This window comes from Zingiber officinale, chromosome 4A (genome assembly GCF_018446385.1).
Source record: "Zingiber officinale cultivar Zhangliang chromosome 4A, Zo_v1.1, whole genome shotgun sequence".
Lineage (NCBI taxonomy): Eukaryota > Viridiplantae > Streptophyta > Magnoliopsida > Zingiberales > Zingiberaceae > Zingiber > Zingiber officinale.
Window position 1 is genome coordinate 4,591,632 of NC_055992.1, and position 26,930 is coordinate 4,618,561.

The 26,930-nt window shown below is 41.4% G+C and overlaps 1 protein-coding gene across 5 annotated transcripts; it reads right to left on the reverse strand.

Moving 5' to 3' along the window:
* Positions 1-46: 46 nt before the first annotated feature.
* Positions 47-13,093, reverse strand: LOC121969339 (U11/U12 small nuclear ribonucleoprotein 65 kDa protein-like). 5 transcript variants are annotated; one of them, XM_042519381.1, is made up of 13 exons: positions 12,775-13,093; positions 10,911-10,982; positions 10,545-10,757; positions 3,755-3,836; positions 3,456-3,641; positions 3,196-3,357; positions 2,944-3,114; positions 2,412-2,499; positions 2,187-2,245; positions 862-927; positions 624-723; positions 432-549; positions 47-341 (listed from the first exon to the last, which is right to left on the reverse strand). In XM_042519381.1, exons 1-11 carry the CDS (start codon positions 12,996-12,998, stop codon positions 640-642), a joined length of 1,407 nt encoding a protein of 468 aa, XP_042375315.1. In that variant the 5' UTR covers positions 12,999-13,093; the 3' UTR covers positions 47-341; positions 432-549; positions 624-639. The 5 variants fall into 5 exon arrangements, with proteins under 5 accessions (XP_042375315.1, XP_042375316.1, XP_042375317.1 ...); XM_042519382.1 differs by having other exon boundaries at positions 47-344; XM_042519383.1 differs by having other exon boundaries at positions 838-927.
* Between the last annotated feature and the right edge of the window lie 13,837 nt (positions 13,094-26,930).

Sequence of the window (26,930 nt, forward strand, 5' to 3'; positions counted from 1 at the left end):
CATGTTTCAGTAAATCATCTCAGCGCTAAAGTTAGATGATATTGTATAGTAGAAAATGAAAAGGCCTTTCTAAATAGCAAATACAATCCTCTATAAGGTTTTGAGTAAAAGATACATTGTCCCACACGAAGTTGATGCAAGAATGGAAGGTTCATGTATAATTGAATAGCTAGTGATGTTTTCCATCCTGATGTCGGTGCTGAACACTGCATTCTTCAGACTGCAAGTGGTTTGAGTAGTATCAGTTGTTTAGACTGCACTGCAGTCTAGTTGTTACTTCAGTGGCTTCCACAGATTAAGATGCCTGCTAGTTGAGACAACTCTGTTTGTTGTTAAAATACCTGCTAGTGGGAAGCTTAAGGAATGAAATAGAGATAAAAAAAAAATTGATATTCACATAAACCAGCTAAGGGCATTATCATATAGCCAACCTCAAACTGTCGTCCAACTATACATTGCGACTGCGACGCAGTAGAGATTTTCATTTCGGTCTTCCAGAGTACTTGACTTTAGTGAAACGTCCAACCATGTAAAATGTAACTCTATCCTCTGAAAGAAGGATCCAAATAATTTAAAAATGAGTTGTGAGTAAGAGACGATCCAATATATACACTTGCACTTACAATAACAAAACATGACTCAGTTTGCTTTAGCGGCACCGGAGTTACGGCCAAATTGAATAATGATTGGCTTTCCTTTGAAGACGTATCCATTGACTAGATTCTGCACAAAGGTAAAATAAATTAACGATCAAAATCTTACATAAAAGAAGAAACCCCAGGGAGTATCTACAGAAGATGTAAATCCAGGAGGAACACTATGAGAAGAGGCAGATACGTCAGGCTATTGTTCAACACACACCAGTGCATGCTGAGCAAGATCTACAGATGGAAATGTCACGAATGCTTGACCCCTCATGCGGCCTTCCTGATGTACAATTAACATGAGGAACAAAAAAAGATTGACGTTATAACGATGTATTAATGTAAAGACACAACAGATACCAAATCGAATACAATTTTATTGCAGCAATTATGTTAGGTGCATATGCTAAAACATCGAAGTATGTTCATGTAAGATGTCAAATGATTATATGCTCAACCTGGTTATATGGACAAACAAGTGGCATGAGATTAAGAAAGGTTGTCAGTAAATATGAATACGCCACTGACACTGAAGCAGCACTGAGAAAAACAACAAAATGTTTTGATACCTCAACTATGCCAAACGATAAATCCAAATTGATAGATTTGATGGTATAGTTTTATTTCAGCATTCATACAAGTACGAATGTAAACGTAACCACGTATTCAGCTCCTTGAAGTTTGAGATAACAAACAATTAACAGCTCAAGCAAATTATGCAGCCATACAAGTGAGATGAGATTAATGAAGGCTATCAATATATTAAAAGGCCCCTTAATGAGGATATAGTGCCAGGCTTAACAACAAGGGAGTTTCTGCTCCAACAATTAGCACCTAAAACTATACCTTGATTTACTAATTCTAAATAGATTTTTAGAACCCATTAACATCTCACACAGAAACATAAATGATATTTGGGAAATTGGATGGCATACAAGTTGGCATATGTGGCAAGTAGTTGGATCAAATTAACTAAAAAACAAGAATAATACGTACTGGACACTAAATTCAAACAGGGCCATCATTTTTTAGACCACAAGATGAAGTATCACCTTGTTTGTTGCGAACACCAACCATCATTTAGTTTGAGCTGTTAGGAAAGGAATCATTGTTACATTTATATTCTTAACACTCTAACGTGTCAATATTGACATTGGCAATTACCACAATTTGAAGGGAATACTATCATTAGGAGGGCATGTTAGTCCCAACTATTTAGGATGCCTATATGGAACTATATCCAAGGTCATAAGACCTACTTTGATATTAAGTGATTGGCTTGACTGCCTTTCTCAAAAAGCACAAATGTGATAGGAAAGGGTCCATTCTATGCACATTCTTACCACATTATGTGGTTGGTTTCGTTAGAACACTACTATCATCAGTCAATGAATCAACAAGATCTACATGAATAAGAAATACACAAAACACAGTAAAATAAAATAAAATAAAGTAGTCATACAGCAGTTGAAATCAGCAAAGAAAATATCCAAATTTACTTTCTCATCAAAAGAAGTATGCATGATAATCAACATATCTCACCTGCATCAACTTAATAGTGAGTCCAACTCTAGCAGCTTCAATGCTTCCAAAAAGTGACCCTGAGATATGATTGCCCATACAAGCACAGTAAACAAGGATTCACAATGAAAAGTGAGCAGCTAGTTAAATCTGTATGTGTACTTACAGAGTTACAGTTATCAGACTTCAAAAGAAAAGAGAAATCTCTCCCAATATTTAACTCATTTTGATTTCTAGAGAACTTACCAAATATGAAGTAGAAGTCATCAACAACCACATCTTTTGCCAAGTTTTTAATGTACAAGACACTTGCAGGGTCTCCAGGAGAATAATTCTGCAAGGTTGAAGTGTTTTTATTCCATCAAACCAAGTATGCATATATAGTGGCCTGGACATAATGATAAGATACACTGATCCAAACTACCATTAAATGATTTGCCAATGTGAACTTCAGTTTTAAAGAAATGGAATAAAGAAAAAGAGGAAGAACATAGTAATCCAAAAAGAATTCACATATTAAGCATAAAGATTCAAAATACTGTTTTTAAGAGACATAGTAAGCATAAAGTAAAAAAGGCCAAGAAATCAAATACAAAACAGATTCTTTGTGTCCAAGGGAAATATGCAATAAACTGTGGACAAGGATGAAGTAAACAGATAAATGCAGTATCATCAAGATTCAAAATAGACTTACATGCATTCATTTTTCTTTTCCTTTTCAAAAGTTAGTAAATTTGATGCAAGAAGCCTATATACAAAAAACAAAGAGGAATGATACCTTGAACATGGGAAGAGACAGGATTTCCTCGGGAGGCAATTTTCCACTTTCAATTTCTTGTGGTGTAGCGATAAGTGAATGCTCAAAATGCTCATTATCTAAAGCTGGTTCTTTTACACACATATCTTTTTCCATAGTTTCCTTGAGAACTGGTTTAGGAGCAACTTTAATCTAATATCAAAATAAGGTGCATCATGTCCAGCAAAGTGCAAACACATATAAGAATATTAAGCTTGTGAAGAAAATGAGAACCTGCAATACAGGATTTTTCTTTCTAATAACTGGAATTTCTTTTGGAACCAAGGAAACAGGTTTCAATCCAACATCTTCATGTGCTACACCTCTATCAACTGCAGGACCAACAATTGCTTCTTGCCTCCTACGCTTTTGACGATGACCACTCTCAGCATCTTCCTGCAAAGGTTAATTTCTAGTTAGGATAAAAAAGCTAGTCTTTGAACAAGTTGAATTTTAATACTACAATCAAGGAAGAACTATAAGTAAATAAGTACTTCTGATGATTCCATCTCAGACTCTTCACTGGATAAATCATTCAAATTTGACTTCATTGCTGTTGTAGTAGGAGGCCGAGGAGGTGATGGAGGTGGAGCAGCAGGTATTGGGGGTGGTAATGGTGGAGTTGGCAATGCCATGCGAAATGGTGCTGGAATATTCATTTTGTTCATTAAATGCAAAACCTGGAAAGACATTATGTTGTTACACATTACAGAAATTCCAAGAGTCTACCATTCTATGTTAACTTTGATAGAACAGATGACGTGGAAAATAACAGTGCTGAAACCAATTCAACCTGTGTATAAAATCGAGGGACAGCAATTAGTGCATTCACAATGTTGGTCAATATATTTCCATCAGGAGGAGGATATGCATACCTATAAAAGAAGTTTACAGTTCAGTAGTATAGTTTGATGAGAACATATAATCTATTAAAAGAAAATTGACTTGCAGAAGAATTAGTCTAGCTTCCAGATTCTTGTTAATTTTATTTTAAATTACTAAACTAGTATCCATCAATGGCAGAGAGGTGATTCTATAATATAGAAATACTTTTTAAGAAGAAATATCGTCACAGACAACCATGCCTCAAATCAACAGGTAATCAATGGGCGGTAGTTATGTATTTCTGTTAGCCCCTTAGACTCGACGGCATGGCTGAGCGCAAGGATTGGCTCGTTGCTCCTTAGATCCAGCAAAGTGGGCATGTGCGCAAGACATGCCAAGCAGCGGGTGGACATGGGGCAGTGCGCGGGCACTGTCTGAGCACAAGTCGAGCAGGAGGTCGACTTGGCGGTGGCAAACAGATGCGAAGAAGCGGACGCGCGGAATCAGAGAATTTGGCCAAGCATGGCTCGTAGAATTTGTGAGCCATGGCATGCAGCGGGTGCATGCAATGCAGCATACGAAAAGATGCAGCAAAAGGGGCTATTTCGGCCCAAGCCCATGAAGCAGAACCATGGACAGCACAAGGGTGCAGGCTTGCTTTGACATGGCGCCAAGGCAGCGACGAGGTGGCTGGCGGTTTGGGACATGTGGCATGGCAGTTGAGCCAACTGCCATGCAACTGCTTGTAAACTGCCAAACCAACCCTGCCTATGCATTATAAATAGGCAAGGGTGTGGCAAAGGCAAGGCACAAGAGAGTTTGTATGAGCATTCTGCCAAGAGAGTCACTTGTAATCCTTTGTTTGTGAATACAAAAGGTTGGGAGTTTTTTTGTACGTTGGCTTATCTTCTTTTTGCGTGGCTTGTGCATTCTCTAGCACATTGGTAGTGCAACTCGGAGGCTGAATCAAGTGCGGAACTTGACTGCCGCGCAGGAATTTTCAAAGGTGAAAATTTACCCCCGTGGCAACTGGTATCAGAGCGCAGATTCATGGCTGGTGGTAGCCACGAACTAAGGGAAAGGCTTTCTTCTGTGGAAGTCGTGCTTGGTGCGGTGCCGAATGGAGAGGATGTTTGCGATCTGGTTGCAAGGGTCCTCAACTTGGAGGCAAGTTTGTTGCATATCCAAGAATCTCTTATGGAAGAGATGGCGCAAATGCGGAAGAACAACGAGGATCTTCGCTACGAAATCATTGTTCTGCGAAGAGCAATGGCTTCTAATTCTGAAGCGGTGCCTCAACGTCCATTGGTGAGAGTTCCTGAACCAAAATCTTTCGGAGGCACGCGGAGTGCCAAGGAACTTGAGAACTTTCTGTGGGACATGGAGCAGTACTTTGTTGCTGCCAAAGTGCCTGAAACCGAGAAGGTAACAATCTCTAGCATGTACCTTATTGGCGATGCAAAACTCTGGTGGCGGACTCACATGGTAGATGATGCCAATGTGGGCCGACAGAAGATTGATACGTGGGATCGGTTGAAGAAGGAAATGAAGGACCAATTCCTTCTTGGCAATACTTCTTAGATTGCGCGTGATGGCTTAAAACGTCTCAAACAGAGCGGTTCTGTGCGAGACTATGTCAAAGAATTCAGTTCTTTGATGTTGGACATTCAGAATATGTCCGAGGAGGACAAACTGTATAATTTCTTGTATGGTTTACAGCCTTGGGCGCAGGTTGAACTTCGTAGGCAAAACGTGAGGGATTTGCCTAGTGCAATTGTTGTTGCTGATGCCTTGGTGGACCTTCGCATGAGCAAGGAAAATCTGAACATGTCTTCATCTTCCAAGTCCAATTTTGTCCGCAAGGACAAGAAAGGAGATTGGAAGAAGGAAGGCAAGAAGGATGCTAAAAAGAAGGATTCGGGGAACAACCATGGCAAAGGAAAAGCAGAACATTCGACGGTCCGAGGGAAAGATAACTTGAAGAATCAGGGTTGTTTCCTATGCAACGAGCCCCATTTTGCCAAGGACTATTCGAAACGCGAGAAGTTAAACGCTCTCTTGTTGGGTGACAAAGGGGATGACTACGAACAGGAAGTTGCTACACTTGTCAATCCTTTAAAATTGCTCAACACAATTGTTGCTTATGAGCCCCTTGAATTACTAACCAATATGTTAGAGGATATGGTGCGGGCTCATTCTCAACTCCTGCACGTTTCTGTGATGCTGAACGGGAAAAGTGCATATGCTATGGTGGATACAGGGCTACTCATACCTTTGTATCTGCCAAACTGGTGCAAGAATATAGGCTGTCAATAAGCAAATGCCCGAAATACATCAAGTCGGTGAATGCCAAGGCGCAAGCAGTTGTGGGTATGGCTTACAACGTACCTTTAACTATTGGCACTCAGGTGGGGAAAGCAAACATGATGGTGATTCCACTTGAAGATTTCCAAATCATACTTGGCATGGATTTCTTACGAAAGACGAAGACGGTGCCTATGCCTCACTTGGATGGAGTGATGGTAATGCAAGAGTCCAACCCGTGCTTCGTATCGGCTGTGCATCCTTACGGAAAGGGCCAGAACAAGGGGAAGACCAACATCATATCAGCCATATCCTTGGAGAAAGGCTTGAGGCGAGGCGAAACAACTTACTTGGCGGCCTTGATCGATGCGAAACCAGACCAGAATGTCGAACTATCAGTTGGTGTTCAAGACATTTTGGTAAAATTTGAAGATGTGATGCCTTCGGAGTTGCCGAGATGCTTACCACCAAGGAGGAATATCGACCACAAAATCGAACTCGTCCTTGGTGCTGTCCCTCCTGCAAGCTCGCCATACCGCATGTCTCCCTTGGAACTTGCGGAATTACACAAGCAATTGAACGAATTACTGGAAGCAGGACATGTTCGACCATCAAAGGCTCCTTTTGGTGCACCGGTGCTGTTCCAAAAGAAAAAGGATGGTGACTTGAGGATGTGCGTGGACTACAGGGCCCTGAACAAAGTAACAGTGAAAAACAAGTACCTTGTTCCACTGGTGCAAGATTTGTTGGACAGGCTGAGCAAGGCATCATGGTTTTCGAAACTTGACTTGCGATCGGGATATTGGCAAGTCAGAATTGCGGAAGGAGACGAGGCAAAGACAACATGTGTAACTCGTTATGGCTCATACGAGTTTCTGGTCATGCCTTTTGGCTTGACCAATGCCCCTGCCACTTTCTGCAACTTAATGAACGAGGTGTTGTACGACTTCTCGGATAATTTTGTTGTAATTTACTTGGACGATATTGTTATCTACAGCAAGTCCTTGGAGGAGCACTTGGGGATGGTGCTCGAGCGGCTAAGGAAGCATCAACTCTTTGTGAAGAAAGAGAAGTGCGAATTTGCAAGCCAAGAAGTCATGTTCTTGGGACATATGATCAGCAAGTGCCAGGTGTGGATGGATCCAAAGAAGGTGCTTGCCATTGTTGAGTGGCATACTCCTTCAACTATTCCAGAACTACGGTCATTCTTGGGCTTGGCGAACTACTACCGCAAGTTTATCGCTGGATATTCAAAGAAGGCTGCCACATTGACAGACCTCCTAAAGAAGAGCATGCGGTGGAAATGGTCAGATGCATGCAAGGAAGCATTTGAAAAATTGAAGACAGCTATAGCATCTGAGCCTGTATTGTGATTACCGGACTTTGAATTGCCCTTCGAAGTTCATACGGATGCTTCTGATAGAGCCATTGGCGGCGTGTTGGTGCAGGAAGGCCATCCCGATGCCTTTGAGAGTAGAAAACTCAATGCGGCAGAACAGAAGTACTCTGCCCATGAAAAAGAGATGGTGGCAGTAGTGCATTGCCTACAGGTTTGGCGGGTATATTTGCTGGGAACAAAATTTCTTGTTCGAACTGACAACGTTGCTAACACTTTCTTTGAAACACAAAAGAAGTTGTCTCCTAAGCAGGCCCATTGGCAAGAATTCTTGGCTGAATACGACTTTGCATGGGAGCACAAACCTGGAAGGCACAATCAAGTGGCTGATGCATTGAGTCGGAAGGAAGTTTTTGCTACTTTCTACTCTATCTGAAGAGTAGAATCTGATATGTTGGACAGAATAAAGGCTGTTGCTGCAAGTGACACAACTTATGGGAAGTTGGTGCAGTAAGTAAGAGACGGGATCATACGGCGGTATTGGATCGAGGATGATCTCCTCATCTACAAGGGGGGAAGAGTCTTTGTGCCTGCAGCGGGTGGTCTGCGGAAATAGTTGCTGAAAGAGACTCATGATCCACTATGGGCTGGACATCCGGGTGTCGAGCGGATGCTGGCTTTATTGGCCCGTTCTTACATATGGCCAAAGATGGAGAACGACGTAGAAGCATACGTCAAAACTTGTCTTGTGTGTCAACAAGACAAGACAGAAAGAAAAAAGGAGGCAGGACTACTTCAGCCGCTGCCCATTCCGGAGAAACCTTGGGTTTCTGTCTCGATGGACTTCATTAGTGGCTTTCCGAAGGTGGATGGTATGTCTTCCATCATGGTGGTGGTGGACAGATTCTCAAAATATGCTATTTTCATTGCGGCTCCTTCGGCTTGCCCCTCGGATGTTGCTGCGGAATTATTCTACCGTCATGTGGTAAAGTTCTTTGGCTTGCCTAATGACATTGTGAGTGACAGGGACACTCGATTCACTAGGAGATTTTGGACGGCCTTGTTCAATATGATGGGGACCGACCTAAAATTTTCAACAGCAAATCGTCCGCAGACGGACGGGCAAACTAAAAGAATAAACCATGTGCTTGAAGAATACTTGCGGCACTATGTGACAGCAAGTCAGAAGAACTGGTTGGGGTTGCTGTACAGTGCGCAATTCTGCTACAATCTGCACAAGTCCTCAGCAACGGAAAAGAGTCCATTTGAAATAGTTCTGGGCAAGCAACCAATAACTCCTATGGAAATAGCCAAGCAGAAAACTGGAGGAAAGTGTCCTGCAGCCTACAGATATGCAAGAGAAAAGCAGGAGTTGCTTGAGGAAGCCAAGACAGTTTAAGAAAAGCGGTCAAAAGGATGAAGAAGTATGCTGACAAGAAACGAAGACCGTTAGAATTCTCTGTTGGGGACGAGGTACTTCTGAAACTCACTCCTCAAATCTGGAAGAGAATTAGCAGCAAGAATGCTCACCGGGGGCTGATTGCTAAGTATGACGGACCCTTCAAAATTGTCGAGAAAGTTGGAAATGTGGCTTACTGGCTGAACTTGCCTGAAAGGCTCAAGGTACATCCCACATTCCACGCAAGTTTCTTGAAGAAATATCATGCAGATGACATGGATCCCTCAAGAAGTTGTGCCAAGAGAGCTCCGCCTGTTGTACGGAAGCAATTCAGTGATGATGTTGCGGAGATCCTGAACCACAGAACATTTGGCATGAGCAAAAAGAATAGAAGGACAGAATTCTTGGTTCTGTGGAAAGGAAAACCCAAGTCAGAGGCTACATGGGAAAGAGATGTTACTTTGTGGCAATTTGAAAAGCAAATCCAAGCATACTTACAGAAGCAATCAACGAGGGCGTCGACTTCTTCTGGTGGGGGTGGTTTGTCGAGCACTGTCCAAGCACAAGTCGAGCGGGAGGTCGACTTGGCGGTGGCAAACGGATGCGAAGAAGCGGACGCGCGGAATCGGAGCATTTGGCCAAGCATGGCTCGCAGAATTCGTGAGCCATGGCATGCAGCAGGTGCATGCAATGCAGCATACGGAAAGATGCAACAAAAGGGGCTATTTCGGCCCAAGCCCATGAAGCAGAACCATGGACAACACAAGGGTGCAGGCTGGCTTTGACATGGCGCCAAGGCAGCGACGAGGTGGCTGGCGGTTTGGGACATGTGGCATGGCAGTTGAGCCAACTGCCATGCAACTGCTTGTAAACTGCCAAACCAACCCTGCCTATGCATTATAAATAGGCAAGGGCGTGGCAAAGGCAAGGCACAAGAGAGTTTGTATGAGCATTCTGCCAAGAGAGTCACTTGTAATCCTTTGTTTGTGAATACAAAAGGTTGGGAGCTTTCCTGTACGTTGGCTTGTCTTCTTTGTGCGTGGCTTGTGCATTCTCTAGCACATTGGTAGTGCAACTCGGAGGCTGAATCAAGTGCGGAACTTGACTGCCACGCAGGAATTTTCAAAGGTGAAAATTTACCCCCGTGACAATTTCCACGATGTTTAAAGAAAGGAGAACTCGCTTTCTGACTGATGGCTTTAGTAATTACGTGGAAGCATAAGGTAAGTTACTGGATTCAAATATATCTATCATTTGCAATAATGATAAAAAAATAAATTGTAATCCGAATATACTCTTATCAAGAAAGTAGCAGGACTGGATTTATTCACTGTTGCTGGAAGCCTGAAACTATCTTGGGCCTCTTAGCATAAGCCCAGAAAAGAAAACTCATGGGAAAACAAAGTGACTGTTCAAGGAAAATTCAACCTATATTTCAGTCAGCAAATATAATGCATAGCCAGAATACATCTTTAATATTATTACATAACTGATAAGAATAGGATGTGCAAGCTGTCAATGAACATGGACATGGTCCAGACTAGTTCTCTATATATGTCTAATTAGGTAAGTACTTATAATTTTACCCTCCCAAGCTTATAATTTAAGCTCCCACATTCTTCATCAAGTCTTAGAATTCCTAATAAAAAAAGGTAAAAACACATTGATCGACTAATAAATAAGAGAATAATTGAGAAATCATTGTCATGGACAACATACTCGAGATGTGGTGGAAAAGGATAGTCCACACCCAGCCTTGGAGCAATTGGTTCACCAGTCGTCAAGTTCTTTTGGTTTGTAAAAGATTCCTTGAGATGTGATGAATTTGCAGTGGAATCCTTCTTTGATTGAGAATCACTTTTCTGATCCGCAGACTTCAAATTGGGCTTGCCGGCTCTCTCTACTTTTAAGACTTTTCCCAGAAATCTCAACCTAAATCATCCTCCAAAAAACATAATAATAAGAGACCATGACAATCTTGAGTTTGATCGCATAAACTACCGTGGAAAGCAGGGCACAAATTGTAAAAGGTCTCATTTTGACATGAACTAGTATCATCAGTTAAAAATTAGTTAAATCATCTACCTGTTCAACTGAGTTTGTGCTTGAGTGGCTAGAACTTCATCCTTGAAATCCACAAAGGCACAATTCCTTAGCCTAGAGTAAAGAGAAAGTGTTCATTGACTAGAAAGTAAATAGTGCTAAAGCAAAGAGAATCGAATATCATAACAAACAAAAGAAGAGTTTTAGCACAGTTAATAGGACTTGTATTCTTTAACTTTAGTCATCAGCTCATCCAAACTAGCCTAACTGATGAAAATAGTTCAGTTTTAGAAGGAAAACATGCCTACTAGCATTAATGTAATATATATATATATATATATATATATATATATATATATATGTTGTGCCCAAAGGATGTCCACATATCTCCACAATGACATGATATTGTCCATTTGAGCTTAGGCCCTCATGGCTTTGCTCTTGGGCTCTCCCCAACAATTCTCCCCTCAAACGGGGGACCACCATTACTCTCATGGTCTGGCCCCCGTGAGCATTTAGTCACCCTGACCTGTTCCGGGCCTCCCCGCAAGCAGCTGGATCCGGTCAATCTTGACCTGCTTCGGGCCTCCCTGCAAGCATCCGGTCACCTTGACCTACTTCGGGTTCCCCGCGAACATCCGGTCACTGACCTACTTCGAGCCTCCCCGCGAACATTCAGTCACCCGGACTTGCTCTGGGCCTCCTCGCAAGCATCCGCACTCGGTCACCTTAACCTACTCCGGGCCTTCCCACGAGCATTTTGTCACCTTGACCTGCTTCGAGCCTCCCTGCGAGCATCCGGTTACTCTGATCTACTCACCTCCCGCAAGTACTGGTCACTTGACGTGCTCCAGGCCTCCCCGCAGGCATCCAATCATCCTGACGTGCTCCGGGCCTCCCCGCGAGTATCCGTTTCCGATCACTCTTGACCTACTCCGGGCCTCCCTGTGAGCATCCGGTCACGCTGACCTACTTGCCTCCCCGTAAGTATTCGATCATCCTGACCTGCTCCAGACCTCCCCGCAAACATCTAGTTTGGACCATGGCTCTGATACCATTTTGTGTGCCCAAAGGATGTCCGCATATCTCCACAATGGAATGATATTGTCCACTTTGGGCCTAGACTCTCATGGCTTTGCTCTTGGACTCTCCCCAAAAGGCTCCAATGAAGATATCCTACATCCTTTTAAACTCATGATCTTTACCAAATCTTTCCAATGTGAGACTTTGATTGAATCCCAACAATATATAAATTGACTAATTTATTCCCTTATCTATTTTTTTGTTATTACTCATTCAGAAAAGTAATGTATTTCAGGAACATATACTCTCATTTTCACTCCAGAAATCCTTGTTCAGTGTTAAAAATATTATGAGGTAGATATTATTAACCAAGTCCCACTGCATGCAAGATATATATAATGAGACAAAATGGGACCCCTCTGCTGACATCTACTGTAATATATATTAGCTAGACCATTAAGCTCCCTACTTGATCAGTATTGCTATCTTCGGAGCAAATAGATAATATCATGGACGCTAACCCTATGTCATGAGTTGCTCCGAATATACTTATTCACTAAGCCCGCGACCTAAACTACTTGGCCTGCAACTATGCTCCCGATGTTCAACAAACTAAACAATCCACAATCGAAGACCTTTTCAAACAAAATTTATCAAGAGGTTAGCAGAACAAGTGCAAAATCCACAAGGAGAAACTTTCTTGTGCATAGTTCACTGTTGTTCCCTAGAATAAACAAAAAGACCCTCCTGTACTGAGACGACACTATTTCAGACCATCATAGATAGTTGACAAGCGTCAAGAACAACACGCACGCCATGGGCATCAAAGCAATGGAGTAAGCAGATCAAAGACAAGAAACAAACAGAGCGACACGTAGCAGACCTTCCGCCGGCGCAGGGCCGGACACTGGAGGCACCATAGTGAGAGAACAGACGAGATAGTAGGTCGTGAGGCATTCCTTCCGGCAGATGTCGAACCAGGAGCGTCGCCGCTGCTTCAGCGCCGGAAGATGACTCCTCGGATTCAGGCACTAAGTTTGAAGGCAGCGGCGGCGGCGCTGTCTCCGGCATCGTAGGCATCGGAGCAGGAGGGAAGAAGGTCGACATTAGGTATTCCTTCGCCTCTGCTCGGCTACAGGGAGAGGCGCAGGAAAAGAGGGTTGAAGGTGACGTCAACGGGTGGTGTCTGGAGATAGACCTCATTTGATGGAGCCGATCTTATACAGATCGGCCCAAATTAAAAAAACAAACTATTTAGTATAATGCAACTTTAAATTCAAATGTATAAAAAAAATATACCAATTATATAAGGCAGAAATTACACATATTAATATTAATTAGTAAATACGTCTATAATGGTTTCCGTGATCAAGGCTATGGGGCGCTATGGTAACGAATGTATCCTTTTTTAAAAGTCAAATTTGTTCATAGAGAGGAATATAATAGGTGTATTGAAATAAGAGGTTAGATGCTTTATCCATAAAGAAACATAGGTTAAGGGATAGATGATTTATAATTATAGTTAGATAATAGTCGTGATTCTATCATAATTATGGTTAATCATGATTATTTTTATATTATAGTTTGAATCAAGATGAGCAAGCAAAAGTCATTAGAGACGGCTCTTGCTCGAGTCAGGCTGCTAGCCACTTGCCCATTATGGACGATCTTCAAGTAACATTTGACCATCTACCTTGACTTAAATTATAAACTAGGGATGATAAATCTAGAAAAAGTTCGTAATTAATTATGAACGGATCATAACCACAATCCAATTATAATTATAAATAATTCATCCCCCATCTATTTCTTTTTTAGTGGATTAAATGATCTACCCTCGTACGTAGATGATTCTCTTCTAGTACTATATGTAGATATCGCTTGAACCATCATATGATTTGGTGTCATATGTTGATATCCAGGATGTTAATCTCAAGGTTATGAACATTGAGTCTAATTATGACTGAGATTTGGATAAAATGATGACTCCTACAAGTTCAATTAGGGTGTGTTTGGTTCGGGGTTATTCTTGATAACCTTGGTTATTCATCCAAGGTTATCAATAAAAACCTTATTTGGTTTAGGTATTCGATGATTCCTAAGTAATGTTCCATGCCTGACACGTCAGCAAAAGGGGCATGCAGTCCGGAATCGGAAAACCTCAGAAAACTAAGGTTTTTGTTGATTCCGGGGTTAACGATTTTTTTTTACCAAAAATATCCTCCGATAAGAAAAAAACATGAAAAAAAGAGAAAAAATGTAAAAAAATATTAAAAAATGTAAAAAAAATAAAAAAATGTTTTAAAAAATTTAAAAATTTATTTTTTTAAAAAATAAATAATTTAAAAAAATAAAAATTTTAAAAATAAAAAATAAAAATTTTAAAAATGTTAAAAAAATTTTAAAAAATTTTATAAAAATTTAAAAATTTAAATTTTTTTAAAAAATTTAAAACAATTTAAAAATTTTAAAAATAAAAATAAAATAAATAAATAAAAATTAAAAAATGTAAAAAAATAAAAAAATATAAATATAAATAATATAAAAATATAAAAACATTAAAAAATAAAAAACATATAAAAAAGTTAAAAAATATATACAGGAAAAAGAAAAGTAAAAAAATATTAAAAAATAAATAAATAAATAATAATAATAATAATAATAATAATAATAAATAATAATAATAATAATATTATTATTATTATTATGTATAGTTGGTTTTGTAACTGAGGGTAATACGGTAAAATATTAAACTAAGGTATTCATTAAAACCTTCAAACAAACAAGTTTTTGTTGCATTACCTAAGTTGAACCAAATAACATTTGGTTATGTTTTATTCCCTATAACCTTGGTTATATGATTACTAGGTAATCATATAACCAAGGTTATACATGATGACTTGAACCAAACGCACCCTTAAAGTTATATATTAAAAAGATTTAGAAAAAATTATTGGATTAAAAGGATACATGATATCTTCATTAGCATGAGATTATTTAGAGAGAGTTCAAGAGCAAAATCATAAGGGTCTAAGGTCAAAATGAGCAATATCATACTATTGTGGAGATATGTGGATATCCTTTTGCACAACAATTGGTATAGAGTTATGGTCCAGACCAGATGTCATGTGAGGACGGTCGTGAACGAAGTTGAGGGTGGGCCCGAAATAGGTCAGGGTGATCGGATGTTTGCTAGGAGGCCCGGAACAAGTCAGAGTGACTGAATGTTCGTGGCGAGACTCGAAGTAGGTCAGGGTGACCGGATGTTCGCCGATAGGCCCGAAGCAGGTCAAGATTGACCGGATTCTGCTACTTATGAGGAAGCCCGAAACAGGTCAAGATGATCGGATGCTTATGGGAAAGGCCCCGAAGCAGGGCAGGATGACCGGATACTCGCGGGGAGACCCGGAACAGGTCAGGATGACCGAATACTTGTGGGAAAGGCCCTGAAGCAGGTCAGGGGGTGACCAGATGTTCGATGGGAGGCGAATAGGTCAGGATGACCGGATGCTCGCAGGAAGGCCTGAAGCAGGTCAAGGTGAGCGAATGCTCACGGGGAGGTCAACTGTAGGTCAAGGTGACCGGGTGCGGATACTTGTGGGGAGATCCAGAGCAGGTCAATGTAACCAAATACTCGCGGAGAGGCCCAAACCATAAGTCCTTCGTGAGGGGAGAATTGTTGAGGTTCAATCAAACCTCACATTAGAAATATTTGATAAAAATCATGAGGTTAAAATAATACATGATATCTTTATTGGTATGAGATATTTTGAAAAGAGCTCGAGAATAAAATCATGAGGGTCTAGATCTAAAATGGATAATATTATACTATTATACAAATATATGGATATCATTTTACACGACACTACGACTCAAAGAAATAAACGGGGTTACTCATAACACGTGGGTTCATTTTAAAAGTCGAGTTCTAATGTATTATCGTGGGAGGAAAATATTAATTAATGATTCTTATATGTTAAACTAAAGCAGGTTATGCTTGACTTTTAAAATATTCTAATGTTATGCCCTTTATAAACCAAGGGGTGTGGAGCTGATCATATGGAAGCTAGCTAAAAGCGTCCGAGTGAAATTTCTTTTCGGCTAGCTTGCCATGATGTTGTCCCAACGTTCAAATTTCTGCATCAGAGGAGACTGCTCAATATCAAAAAATCTATAGATTGCTCCTGGTCTTTACCGTGATAATTTTAGCATTGTGGTAAAATGCGAATATGTTTGTCCCCAACGCCTCCGTCAACCCATCTCAAGGCCAATACGGAGGATGATTGGTTGATTGGCTGAGAGATAATTGGCATGATCCTAGTACATTTATTTTCATGGTTGGTGTGTGGTGAGCTTGGAGGGTCAAAAACATTATTTGTATTAGTAAGGAAAATATATCCATGTATACACTCTTTTATCAACTGTTAGCTTTGCTACCACTCTTCAAGCTTATTAATTGAATAGTAGAACTGACATTATGCGAGAGCAATGGGTACATTGGCATTCTCTTGACATTGAGTACATGGTTCTTAACGTGGATGGTAGTTACTTTGGCAACCCGAGTATAGTAGGTTTTGAAGGTGTTATTCACAATTCTCATGGTGCTTGGATTAAGGGTTTGTTGGTTGCATCGATTTTTCTAATGTCCTTCGTAGTAGATATTTTACATGGTCTCTCGTTATCTTGGTCCCTGGGATTTGCACACATCGTTTGCTATTTAGATTCAAGCAATGTTATATCTTTGATTAAAGAGGAGATGCCTCTCATGAATAAGTTTGCTGTTATTGTGTATGATATTTGACACAAATACTGGACAATTATGTTAGAACATACTTTAAGGGAAGAGAATTTTTGTGCGGACTTTATGGCCCAGATTGGAGTATCAAATATAGATCAGATGAGGATTTTTCACTCTCCCCCTAAGTCATCTCGATTTTCTTATTGTCAGGTGCTTCTAGGGTTGTTTTTCTAAGGATGTATATTTTTTTCTTTACAGTAGATCCCAACCAATGGAATAAGATTTGGTTGTTGTTATAGTCTTTATTTTTTTTCTTTCTTATAGTTAATTTACCCAAAAAAAAAAAAAAGATAAGTGTCACGTGTATAATCAAATTTTGAGTGAATTAGTTATTCTTACCATCAAACTTAGGTCCATTAATTAGTATTTGTATATTATTTGATTCCGTCTAGAAGCTGAGTCAGACAGAAGCTGGTTGCGCTGTCCTTGATGTTGATGGAAAGTCGTGGAAGTGCCTGGTTGATCTGGCACCTACCGGAAGGGTTCTCACGAGCGGATGACAGGGAGTGATGACGGGGACAACGACGCGAGGGCTCTGCGCACACTCAGACAAGTCGTCTCTACGTTAGAGACTAAGAACCAGGAAAAGGACCCCGGGTCAAGTCCTCCGACGCTCAAGTCAGGTACTTTTCCCCAGAAGCACAGTGAAAGGACGAAAAGTAAAAGACAGGTGTAAAAAGATGAGTGAGCGTACCTGCGTAGAGACAAAACCCCTCTTTTTATATGGCTGTGGATACTTCTGGAGTCTGACGGGCATCAGGAAATGTCGGGTGTCAGGATTTGTCTGGCAGTGAATGACACATGACATCTTCCTATAGGTTTAAGGAGGAATCGGTGGACAATGAGCCCTAGACCGTTAGCATATTCCTTGACATGCAGTGATTATTCTCTAACGGGTTGTTACGATTCCCTGGCTTGCTTGTCGTATAGTGTAGGCTCACCATGGTCTGTTAACCCTCGACTGGGTCCTCATACCTGCAAGTCTTAACCTGTATGCACATACCTGCCTTTTCCTGGCGCATTCCCTGGTTTGTTTGTTGTCCCGCAAATCCAGATTTGTACGTCCCGCCCTGCATTTGTCATTCGGTCTATCCCGGTAGATCCAGACCTGCGCCTACCACCTTGCTATTCGAGGCATTCGCTTATCGTTCCTCAAGTCTCGTCCCATATGCACGACCTTGTTCTGTATCTTATCCTGACCTGTAATCCTTGGTTTGCATATCCCGACCTGTATGTTCTGATCCATGTTTCCTGTCATGTCCGTCTTGACCTGTGTCTCCTGTTTTGCCTGTCTTATCCTGTGAGTTCCTGCCTCCTGCAAACCTTAAGCTGCCTATCCTATCCTGTCCGTCCTGATCTGTATATCCCGACCTGTACGTCCTGATCCGTGTATCATGTGCCGCAAGTCTAAAAGTCCTGACCTATAATCCTTGGTTTACATATTCCGACCTGTACGCTTTGGTCCGTGTATCCTGTGTCGCAAGTCTATAAGTCCTGACTTGTATGTCCTATCTTCCGAGTTCCTACTTGACATGTAGGCATAACTCCGGAATGCCACTTGTGCCTGACCAGGACCATCCTGTAACCTGACCCTTTGAACCCCATGTAGGCCGGACTTTTGACCTCCACGTAGGCCGGACTTTTGACCACCACGTAGGCTTGACTTCTGACTGCCACGTGAGCTTGACTTTTGATTGCCTCGTGGGCTTGACTTCTAACCGCCCCGTGGGTTTGACTTCCAACCACGTCCGTTGTCCAACCCCACTATCATGCACCATATCACAAGCCTCTCCCTCAAGTCTAGTCGAAGGAGGCTCTAGTCCGACTGACTAGACCCAAGTCCCGTTCTCACCTGACCTTGCCTTTGTGTCTCTTTGGCTGTTGGCCCTTTTCCCGATATCCCACTCAAAATTTATCACCCTTCCTAAGTGAGTCTTTATTGCCAGCGCGTTTACTCCGCTATCCTCGATCCTGTAATTTTCCCATAAATGCTATACTATTTTCCAAATATCTTCACATGTTCCAAAGTTAGCTCTTCACATTCCCCTCCTTTAAAAGAGGGGTCGCGTATACTGCTGCCCTCACTTTCCTCAAGCTACCTTCTTCTGTATTCATGGAATCAGATGAGGTATCTTCTCTGCGCCATCAACTCACTCATTTGACCTAGTTGCTAACTCACAGAGATAAGGCTCTGCTTGAAATGACGCAAAGTAGGGATCTTCAATCCTCTCTCCGTCGGGAAATGGAAGAACTCTGGCTAGCGGCTAAATCTAGAACTCGAGCCGAGGTAGCTCTCAAGCATAAGGCTCATTCAGACCTGAGGAGTCAGACTCATTTTATTGCCTATCTGAAACTGAAGTATGAGGATACTGTAACCCTCCTGCAAGAGGAAAACTGGATCAAGGATGAAACCATCGCCCATCTGCAAAGCAGCATCCAACGCATCAAGGAAGAACTGGCTCAAGCGCAGGCTCATCTAATGAAGAGGAACCAGGCGTCTTGTTCTTGTAATAGTGTGAACCCTTGACAAATGTTGTCCAACTCTTATCAAATAAACCTTGTTTTCTGCATTATCTGCCTATTAGGGTGTGGGTCTGTATTTCCTTGTCTCTCGTATTATCATGTTCCATATGCACATGTCCCCAAGAGAATTTGCTAGAAAAGATAATTTAGAAAGGACAATTTACTTACCACACCTTTTTTTTACCATAAGGGGTGGGAAGTCGTGATTCATACGGACCCGCCTGTTTGCATCTCCTATTGGCGATAGAAGTATAGCTGCAGATCTATTGAGCATGAAAGTATACCTTGCGGCTTCACATTGAGGCGAGAGTAGGAAGTATTGACCGAGAAAGTCATTAATCGTGAGAGCAAGCTCACTTATAACTCGCACTGAGGCGAGAATCTGGGATCCGACCTGAAAGGTCGTTGGACGTGAAAGCATGCTCACTTATAACTCGCACTGAGACGAGAGTCTGGGACACCGACCTGGAAAGGTCGTTGGGCATGAGAGCATGCTCACTTATAACTCGCACTGGGGCGAGGGTCTGGGATCCGACCTGGAAGGTCGTTGGGCATGAGAGCATGCTCACTTATAACTCGCACTGAGGTGAGAGTCTGGGACACCGACCTGGAAAGGTCGTTGGGTGTGAGAGCATGCTCACTTATAACTCGCACTGGGGCGAGAGTCTGGGACCCGACCTGGAAAGTCGTTGGGCGTGAGAGCATGCTTACTTATAACTCGCACAAGGGCAAGAGTCTGTGACACTGACCTGGAAAGGTTGTTGGGCGTGAGAGCATGCTCACTTATAACTCTCACTGAGGCGAGAGTCTGGGACTCGACCTGGAAGGTCGTTGGGCGTGAGAGCATACTCACTTATAACTTGTACTGAGGCGAGAGTCTGGGACCCGACCTGGAAGGTTGTTGGGCGTGAGAGCTGTTGGTTGCTACTGGGAATATCGTACCGGTTCCCCTGTACAAAAATTTTGTACAAGTCCTGAACCATTCCTAACAGCCTATTGTGTTATTTAGAAATGAAATTTGGAATCGCAAACAGAACTTAACATTATTGATTCCAAATTCAACTTATCTGTTCTTAGTGGTTTAGACTTGGATCGCAAACGATGCTTAACATTATTGATCCAAATCCACCCATATTACAAATTCAATTAAATATTAATTTCAGAGATTGACTTCCAGGTTAAACATGGTGAGACACTAAGCCTTCTTGGGTATGGGAGCATCCACCACTTCCTAGACAAAGCGTTTCAACGAAATTTAATATTTAATTTCCTTATAGTAATCCTAGGTTTAACAAAAAAGAACAATCGAATCACAAGTTCGAAAAACAAAAGAAACACAAAATCGAAAACATAAATTCGATTACCTAGATTCATTAGCCTCTTATGTTTGGTATTTCAAGATCTAAATAAAAGGATGAAATAGTTATGATGCGGAAACTAATAATTAGTTATACCTTTTATAGCTTATAGACCTCACGATCTTCCGTTGTATTCCTCTTCTTATCTCGGACGTCGTGTGGGCGATGATCTACCGAGACGAGAATCCACCCAAGCCTCCTTCTTCTCCAAACAATGCCTCCTTTCTCTACTTCTTCCCCAAAAAAAATCCGGCCACCAAGGGTCTCCTAGAGAGTTGATGCCGCCGACCAAGGAAGAAGAAAAGGGGAAGAGGAAGAAGAGAGGGAGGGCTGGCCACCACAAGGAAGAGAAGAGAGGAATACTAGATGTATATTGTTATGAGGTGAGACATCTCTACCCTCTCTTTTATATTCCTTGGTCTTGACAAATAAGGAAAGTTTTGATAAAACCTTTCTTATTTTCTTTGTCATAGAAAGGAAAATTTAATTGATTAAAAAAAATTTCCTTTTCTCTATCAATGTGGCCAGCCACCTCAATTCCTCCAAAAAAAAGAAAGTTTTAAACACAAAATTAAAACTTCCTAATTTATTTTCAAAAATTTTAAAAATAAAAATTTCTCTTTTAAAAAATCCATTTATGGTTGGTTATAAATGGAAACTTTTATAAATTAAAATCTCTCTATTAAAACATGTGGATGATTACAAAAAGGAAAGTTTTCTCAAAATTAAAATCTTTCTTTCAATCTACAAATAAGGAAAGATATCAAATCTTTTCTCTTAATCTTTTGTAGAAACTATAAAATAAAGATTTAATTTTAAAACTCTCTTTTAAAATCATGAGAATGGTTACATAAAAGAAAAGTTTTATCAAAAATTAAAATCTTTCTTTTAACTACAAATAAGGAAAGATATCAAGTCTTTCTCTTAATCTTTTGTAGAAAACTATAAAAGGAAAAAATTTAAATTTTAAACTCTTTTTTAAAACCATGACATCCACATAAGAAAAGATTTTAAAAATAAAATCCTTTTAATTTATTTTGTTTTGGCCGACCACCTAAGCTTGGGTTCAAGTTAGGGCCGACCACCAACTCACCTTGGTTTGGTCGGCCCTAGCTTGGGCTCCAAGATAGGCTTGGTCGGCCACCTTAAGGTGAGTATGGATGGGTATAAGACTTTATAAATAAGAGGCTACAACAGGGACCGAGAGGAGGAATTGGTTTTGGTCTTTCGATGAACTTGAGCTTCCCGTGTTTGCCCCGAACACCCAACTCAAGTTCATCAATAATATCTCATTCCACCAAAGAGTTATTATTGAACTACCGCACCAATCCCATATTACTATATGAGCTCCTTCTTATCATGAGTGTGTTAGTCTCCCAGTGTTATTATGGAAGTATGTGCTCTTAATCATGATATAATAACAAGCACATATACCCAATATTCATTTCTTTAATTTATCAAAGGGTGTGATTTAGTTCGATAAATTAATAGACCGGATAAGTTGGGAAATGATATTATTTATATAGTGTGTTGTTGATTATAGAATGAAACTGTGTCCTAGTAATCTAGGTTGATGATGTCTCCAAGAGGAGCTCATAAGGATTGTCATGTAAACCCTCCAGGTGGACTTAGTCCGACATAACGATGAAGTTGAGTGATACTACTCTTGGAGCTAGATATTAATTAAGTGGGTTATCAGTAACAAATAAATGTAAACATTTAATCAATGTGATTCTTTATTTCAAAATAAATGTGTACAAAAGCTAAACTTTTAAGTATACACTCCAATAATCTCCCACTTATACTAAAAGTCTAAGCTGACATATCTGTTGTCATACATCTGATTCTCATCCCCTCCATATGCCGATTAAAAGCTTTCGCCGGAAGGGCCTTAGTGAAAGGATCTGCCAGGTTATCTGCTGATGCTATCTTGGCGACGACAACTTCTCCTCACTTGACGATGTCTCGTATCAGGTGGTACTTGCGCTCTATATGTTTATTTGCCTTATGGGCTCGTGGTTCCTTCGAGTTTACAACTGCACCGCTATTATCACAATAAATTGTGATGATTTTGGGCAAACCAGGAATCACATCTAAGTCCATTAGAAAGTTCCTAAGCCATACAACTTCTTTGGCTACCTCAGAGGCTGCCACATACTCAGCTTCCATGGTTGAGTTTGAAACACATTTCAGCTTAACACTCCTCTATGCAATGACTCCACCTCCTAAAGTAAACACATAGCCTGATGTAGACTTACTATTGCCCCTATCTGATTGGAAGTCAGAATCCGTGTAACCCACAGGGAGCAAACCATCTGCTTGATAAACTATCATATAATCTCTAGTCTTTCTCAGGTACTTTAATATATGCTTTACGACAGTCCAATGTTCCTGTCCTGGATTACTTTGATATCTGCTAACCATGCCCACGACAAAACAGATATCAGGTCTCATGCACAGCATAACGTACATTAGGCTTCTGACAGCCGAAGCATAAGGAATTGTCTTCATGTCCTCTATCTCCTTTGATGTCTTCGGAGACATCTCTTTAGATAAAGCTACTCCATACCTAAAAGGTAGAAAACCTTTCTTGGAGTCTTGCATGCTAAAACGAGCAAGGATTGTATCGATATATGAAGCTTGGGATAAGCACAACATCCTTTTCTTGTGATCCCTTATTACTTTGATCCCAATAATATGTGTGCATTCTCCTAAGTCCTTCATTTTGAATTGCTTGGACAACCATACTCTTACTTCCGACAACACTTTGATATTGTTTCTAGGGATGTAATCGAGCCGAGCCGATCTAAACTCTTGGATGTTTGAGTTTGACTCGTTTATAATCGAGCCGAGCTTGAATTTTATTTAACGAATATATTCATGGCTCACTAGCTTATTCGAGCTTTTATTAAACCTAAACGAGCTTAATAAATATAAATTATAAATTTAAATATCCATTAAAAACTAAATTATATATTTTTTAAAAAAATTATAATATTCTTGTTACAATTTATAATTTTATTCCAATAAATAAATTTAATATATTTGCCTATATTTTTCATAAGTAGAGTGTAAAATCTATAAATTCAATATCAAAACTATATTTTTTTTATTCAAAAGTTGATTTTTAAGCTTAATAAACATGTTCACGAGCTAACGAGCCGAATATTGTGAAGCTTGAGCTTGGTTTGTTTATCTTAACGAGCCTCATTAAACGAGCTCAAACGAGTTTTTATCGAATTGAGCTTCGAATAGCTCACGAACGGCTTGGCTTATTTACACCCCTAATTGTTTCCAACTAACAAAATGTCATCTACGTATAGTACAAGAAATACCACCACGTTTCCATCACACTTCTTGTATACACAAGACTCATCCGGACACTGAATAAATCTATACGACTGGATTACTTCATTAAATCGGATGTTCCAAGATCTTGAAGCTTGCTTCAGTCCATAAATAGACCGATTTAGCTTGCACACTAGATGCTCTTTGTCTTTTTCAATGAACCCCTCTGTTGCTTCATATGAATGTTTTCTTCAAGACTTCCGTTAAGGAAAGCTGTCTTGACATCCATTTGCCAAACCTCATAATCCATATGAGCGGCAATGGATAAGAGTATCCGGATAGACTTAAGCATGGCTACCGGCGAAAAAGTTTCCTCATAATCGATTTCCTCTTTCTAAGTGTACCCTTTCACAACAAGCCTTGCTTTGAAGGTTTCCACCTTCCCATCTGTCCCTCTTTTTCTTTTGTAGATCCACTTACATCCAACGGCTTTTACACCATTTGATGGTTCTACAAGCTCCCAGACCTTATTAGAATACATAGATTCTATTTCAGAATTCATCGCTCTTTGCCAAGATGCTGCATCTATATCTTGGAGTGCTTCGTCATATGTTATGGGATCAGGTTCATGTTTACCTGGGACCAAGTCCGACGACTCTCCCAAAAACATGAATTTTTCAGATTGCCTAACAACCCTCCCACTACGACGAGGCACTGTCTGTTGTTGTGTATCATTTGTGATACGTATTGCAGTTTCTTGTGATATTTCATCTTGCACTGTTGATACTAAAGTAAGCGTGTCCTCTCGTATTTCTTCTAGAACAATCTCATTCATGGGCTTATGGTTTATTACATAATCTTCCTCTAAAAATCGAGCATTAGTGCTAACAATGATCTTCTAATTTTTAGGATTATAAAATAAACCACCTTTCGTTCCCTTAGGATGTCCTACAAACAAACAAACTTCTGTACGTGATTCCAACTTGTCAGTATCTCCCTTCAGCACATGTGCTGGACTACCTCATATTCGAATATGACTAAGACTAGGCTTATGCCCATTCCACAATTCCATGGGAGTAAAGGGTACTGATTTAGAAGGTACTATATTCAGAATGTACACTGTTATTTCCAGAGCATATCCCCAAAATGAATTTGGTAATTATGAATAACTCATCATTGATCTAACCATTTCCATAAGAGTCATATTCCTTCGTCCTGTCACACCATTCTGTTGGGGTGTACCAGGTGCAGACAATTGAGATTGAATCCCAGCCTTTGATAAGTAATTCCTAAACTCTCCAAAGAGGTATTCACCACCACGATCAGACCGTAGTGTTTTGATACTTTTACCATGACGTTTCTCCACATCAGCCTTGTACTCTTTGAACTTATCAAAGCATTTAGACTTGCGGCACATTAAGTAAATGTACCCATATCTCGAATAGTCATCTATAAAAGAGACAAAATATTCGAAACCACCTCTTGCCTGGTGATCCGGCGGTTAGAACAGGGGACCCCCATTCTGAGGGGTCAATGCCACGCTGGAGTCAAAAGGCCAAGTGGCCGACCGGAGAGGGAGGGGCCAACCTCCCGACCGGCCCCTGAGACCGACCGGTGAATAGCCAAGGCAATAGGTGCCCCCACTGAAGTCGTAGTTCCGACGCTCAATGGAACAGTAGCAGGGAGCCGAGCGGAAGCCCTAACAGAAGGTGACATACTGCTAACAGGCCTTGCATAGTACCCTACCGAAAATATCCCCAACAGATCGATGCATACGGCAGGCCGGCGAGAGGGGAATTCTGTCCGGCTGGCGCATAAAATGAGGGCCGTCCGGACATCACTCCCCGTCCGGACGGACGTACCGGCCTGTGGGGTAGGGAAGGGCAAGGACATCTTCTGACAGCTGTTAAGTCCTATGGCTAGGTCATACTCTAAGTCTGACAGCTAGGTGTTCTATTGTCCCATCGAAGACGTGCTTGGACTGTAGCAGTATGGCGTCAGGTAAGTTTTCTGACAAACACATACCGAGGTATGGGCTGCAGACACGTAGGCGCCTCGGTGGATGTGCAGGAGCTCTTTCACCGCTCTATATAAAGAGCCTCATACTTCGCCGGAGGTACGCGTTCAAGACCTTTGGAGCTACTTTTTCCACCACCTGCTTACCTGACTTGAGTGTCGGAGAGTCGCCGCCGGGAACCCCTTCCCGGCCCGACTTCTGTGCAGGTTCGCCGGAGCTTCGTGCCACCAGTCGAAGATCCACGTCAGCAGTCGAAGAGCGCCCCGTGCCCAGCGTCCGTTGATTCAGCATTCGGACAGGATCAATTTGGCGCCGTCTGTGGGAACGCTCCTGCATCCGAACGGAAACAATGGACGAGGCTGGACGACAACACACGGTGACGCTTTCGACGGAGGAACTCGACGCTCTGATCGAGATAAGGGCCGCCAAGCTTGTGGAGCAAAAACAGAAAGCCACAGCCGAGCGGCCGGAGCAGCAAGCAACGTCAGCGTCTAGTGGTCGAATGGAAGCACCGTTGCATTTCATCGAGCCCTATTCCGCACCCCTGAAGCCACAGCAGCTCATAGAGATCGTGGATCCTCTTTGGACGAAATGCCTAGACGAGATGACAGAAAAGGGAAAGCCCCCCGAGCGGACGCATCGCCCGAGAGGATTAATCGCCAATTTTCAGAGGCTATTCTACGAGATCCTCTGCCGAAGCACTACGTGCCTCCGACGATCGGCGAGTATAATGGGACAACCGACCCAGACGATCATCTGGGTAAGTTTGATAACACAGCTACGCTCCATCAATATACAGATGGAGTGAAATGCCGAGTTTTTCTTACCACTCTCGCGGGATCGGCTCAACGGTGGTTTCGGAGGCTACCGGACGGATCCATCACAAGCTTCAAGGATTTCCGGACGGCCTTCCTCCACCACTTCGCAAGCAGTCGGCGCTATCAGAAAACCAGTGTTAGTCTGTTTGCCATCAAACAGGAGCCGAGAGAGCCGCTCAGAGCTTATATCCAGCGGTTTAATCAGGTAGCCATGGATATTCCAACGGCCACCTCAGA

Coding starts and splice junctions, on each gene's coding strand:
- LOC121969339 (XM_042519381.1), bottom strand. CDS start 12,998: ATGTCGACCTTCTTCCCTCCTGCTCCGATGCCTACGATGCCGGAGACA. Junction 3,837..10,544: donor CCTTTTCCACCACATCTCGA/GTATGTTGTCCA, acceptor CTTCTTTTATAG/GTATGCATATCCTCCTCCTG. Junction 2,500..2,943: donor TGTCTCTTCCCATGTTCAAG/GTATCATTCCTC, acceptor TCAACCTTGCAG/AATTATTCTCCTGGAGACCC.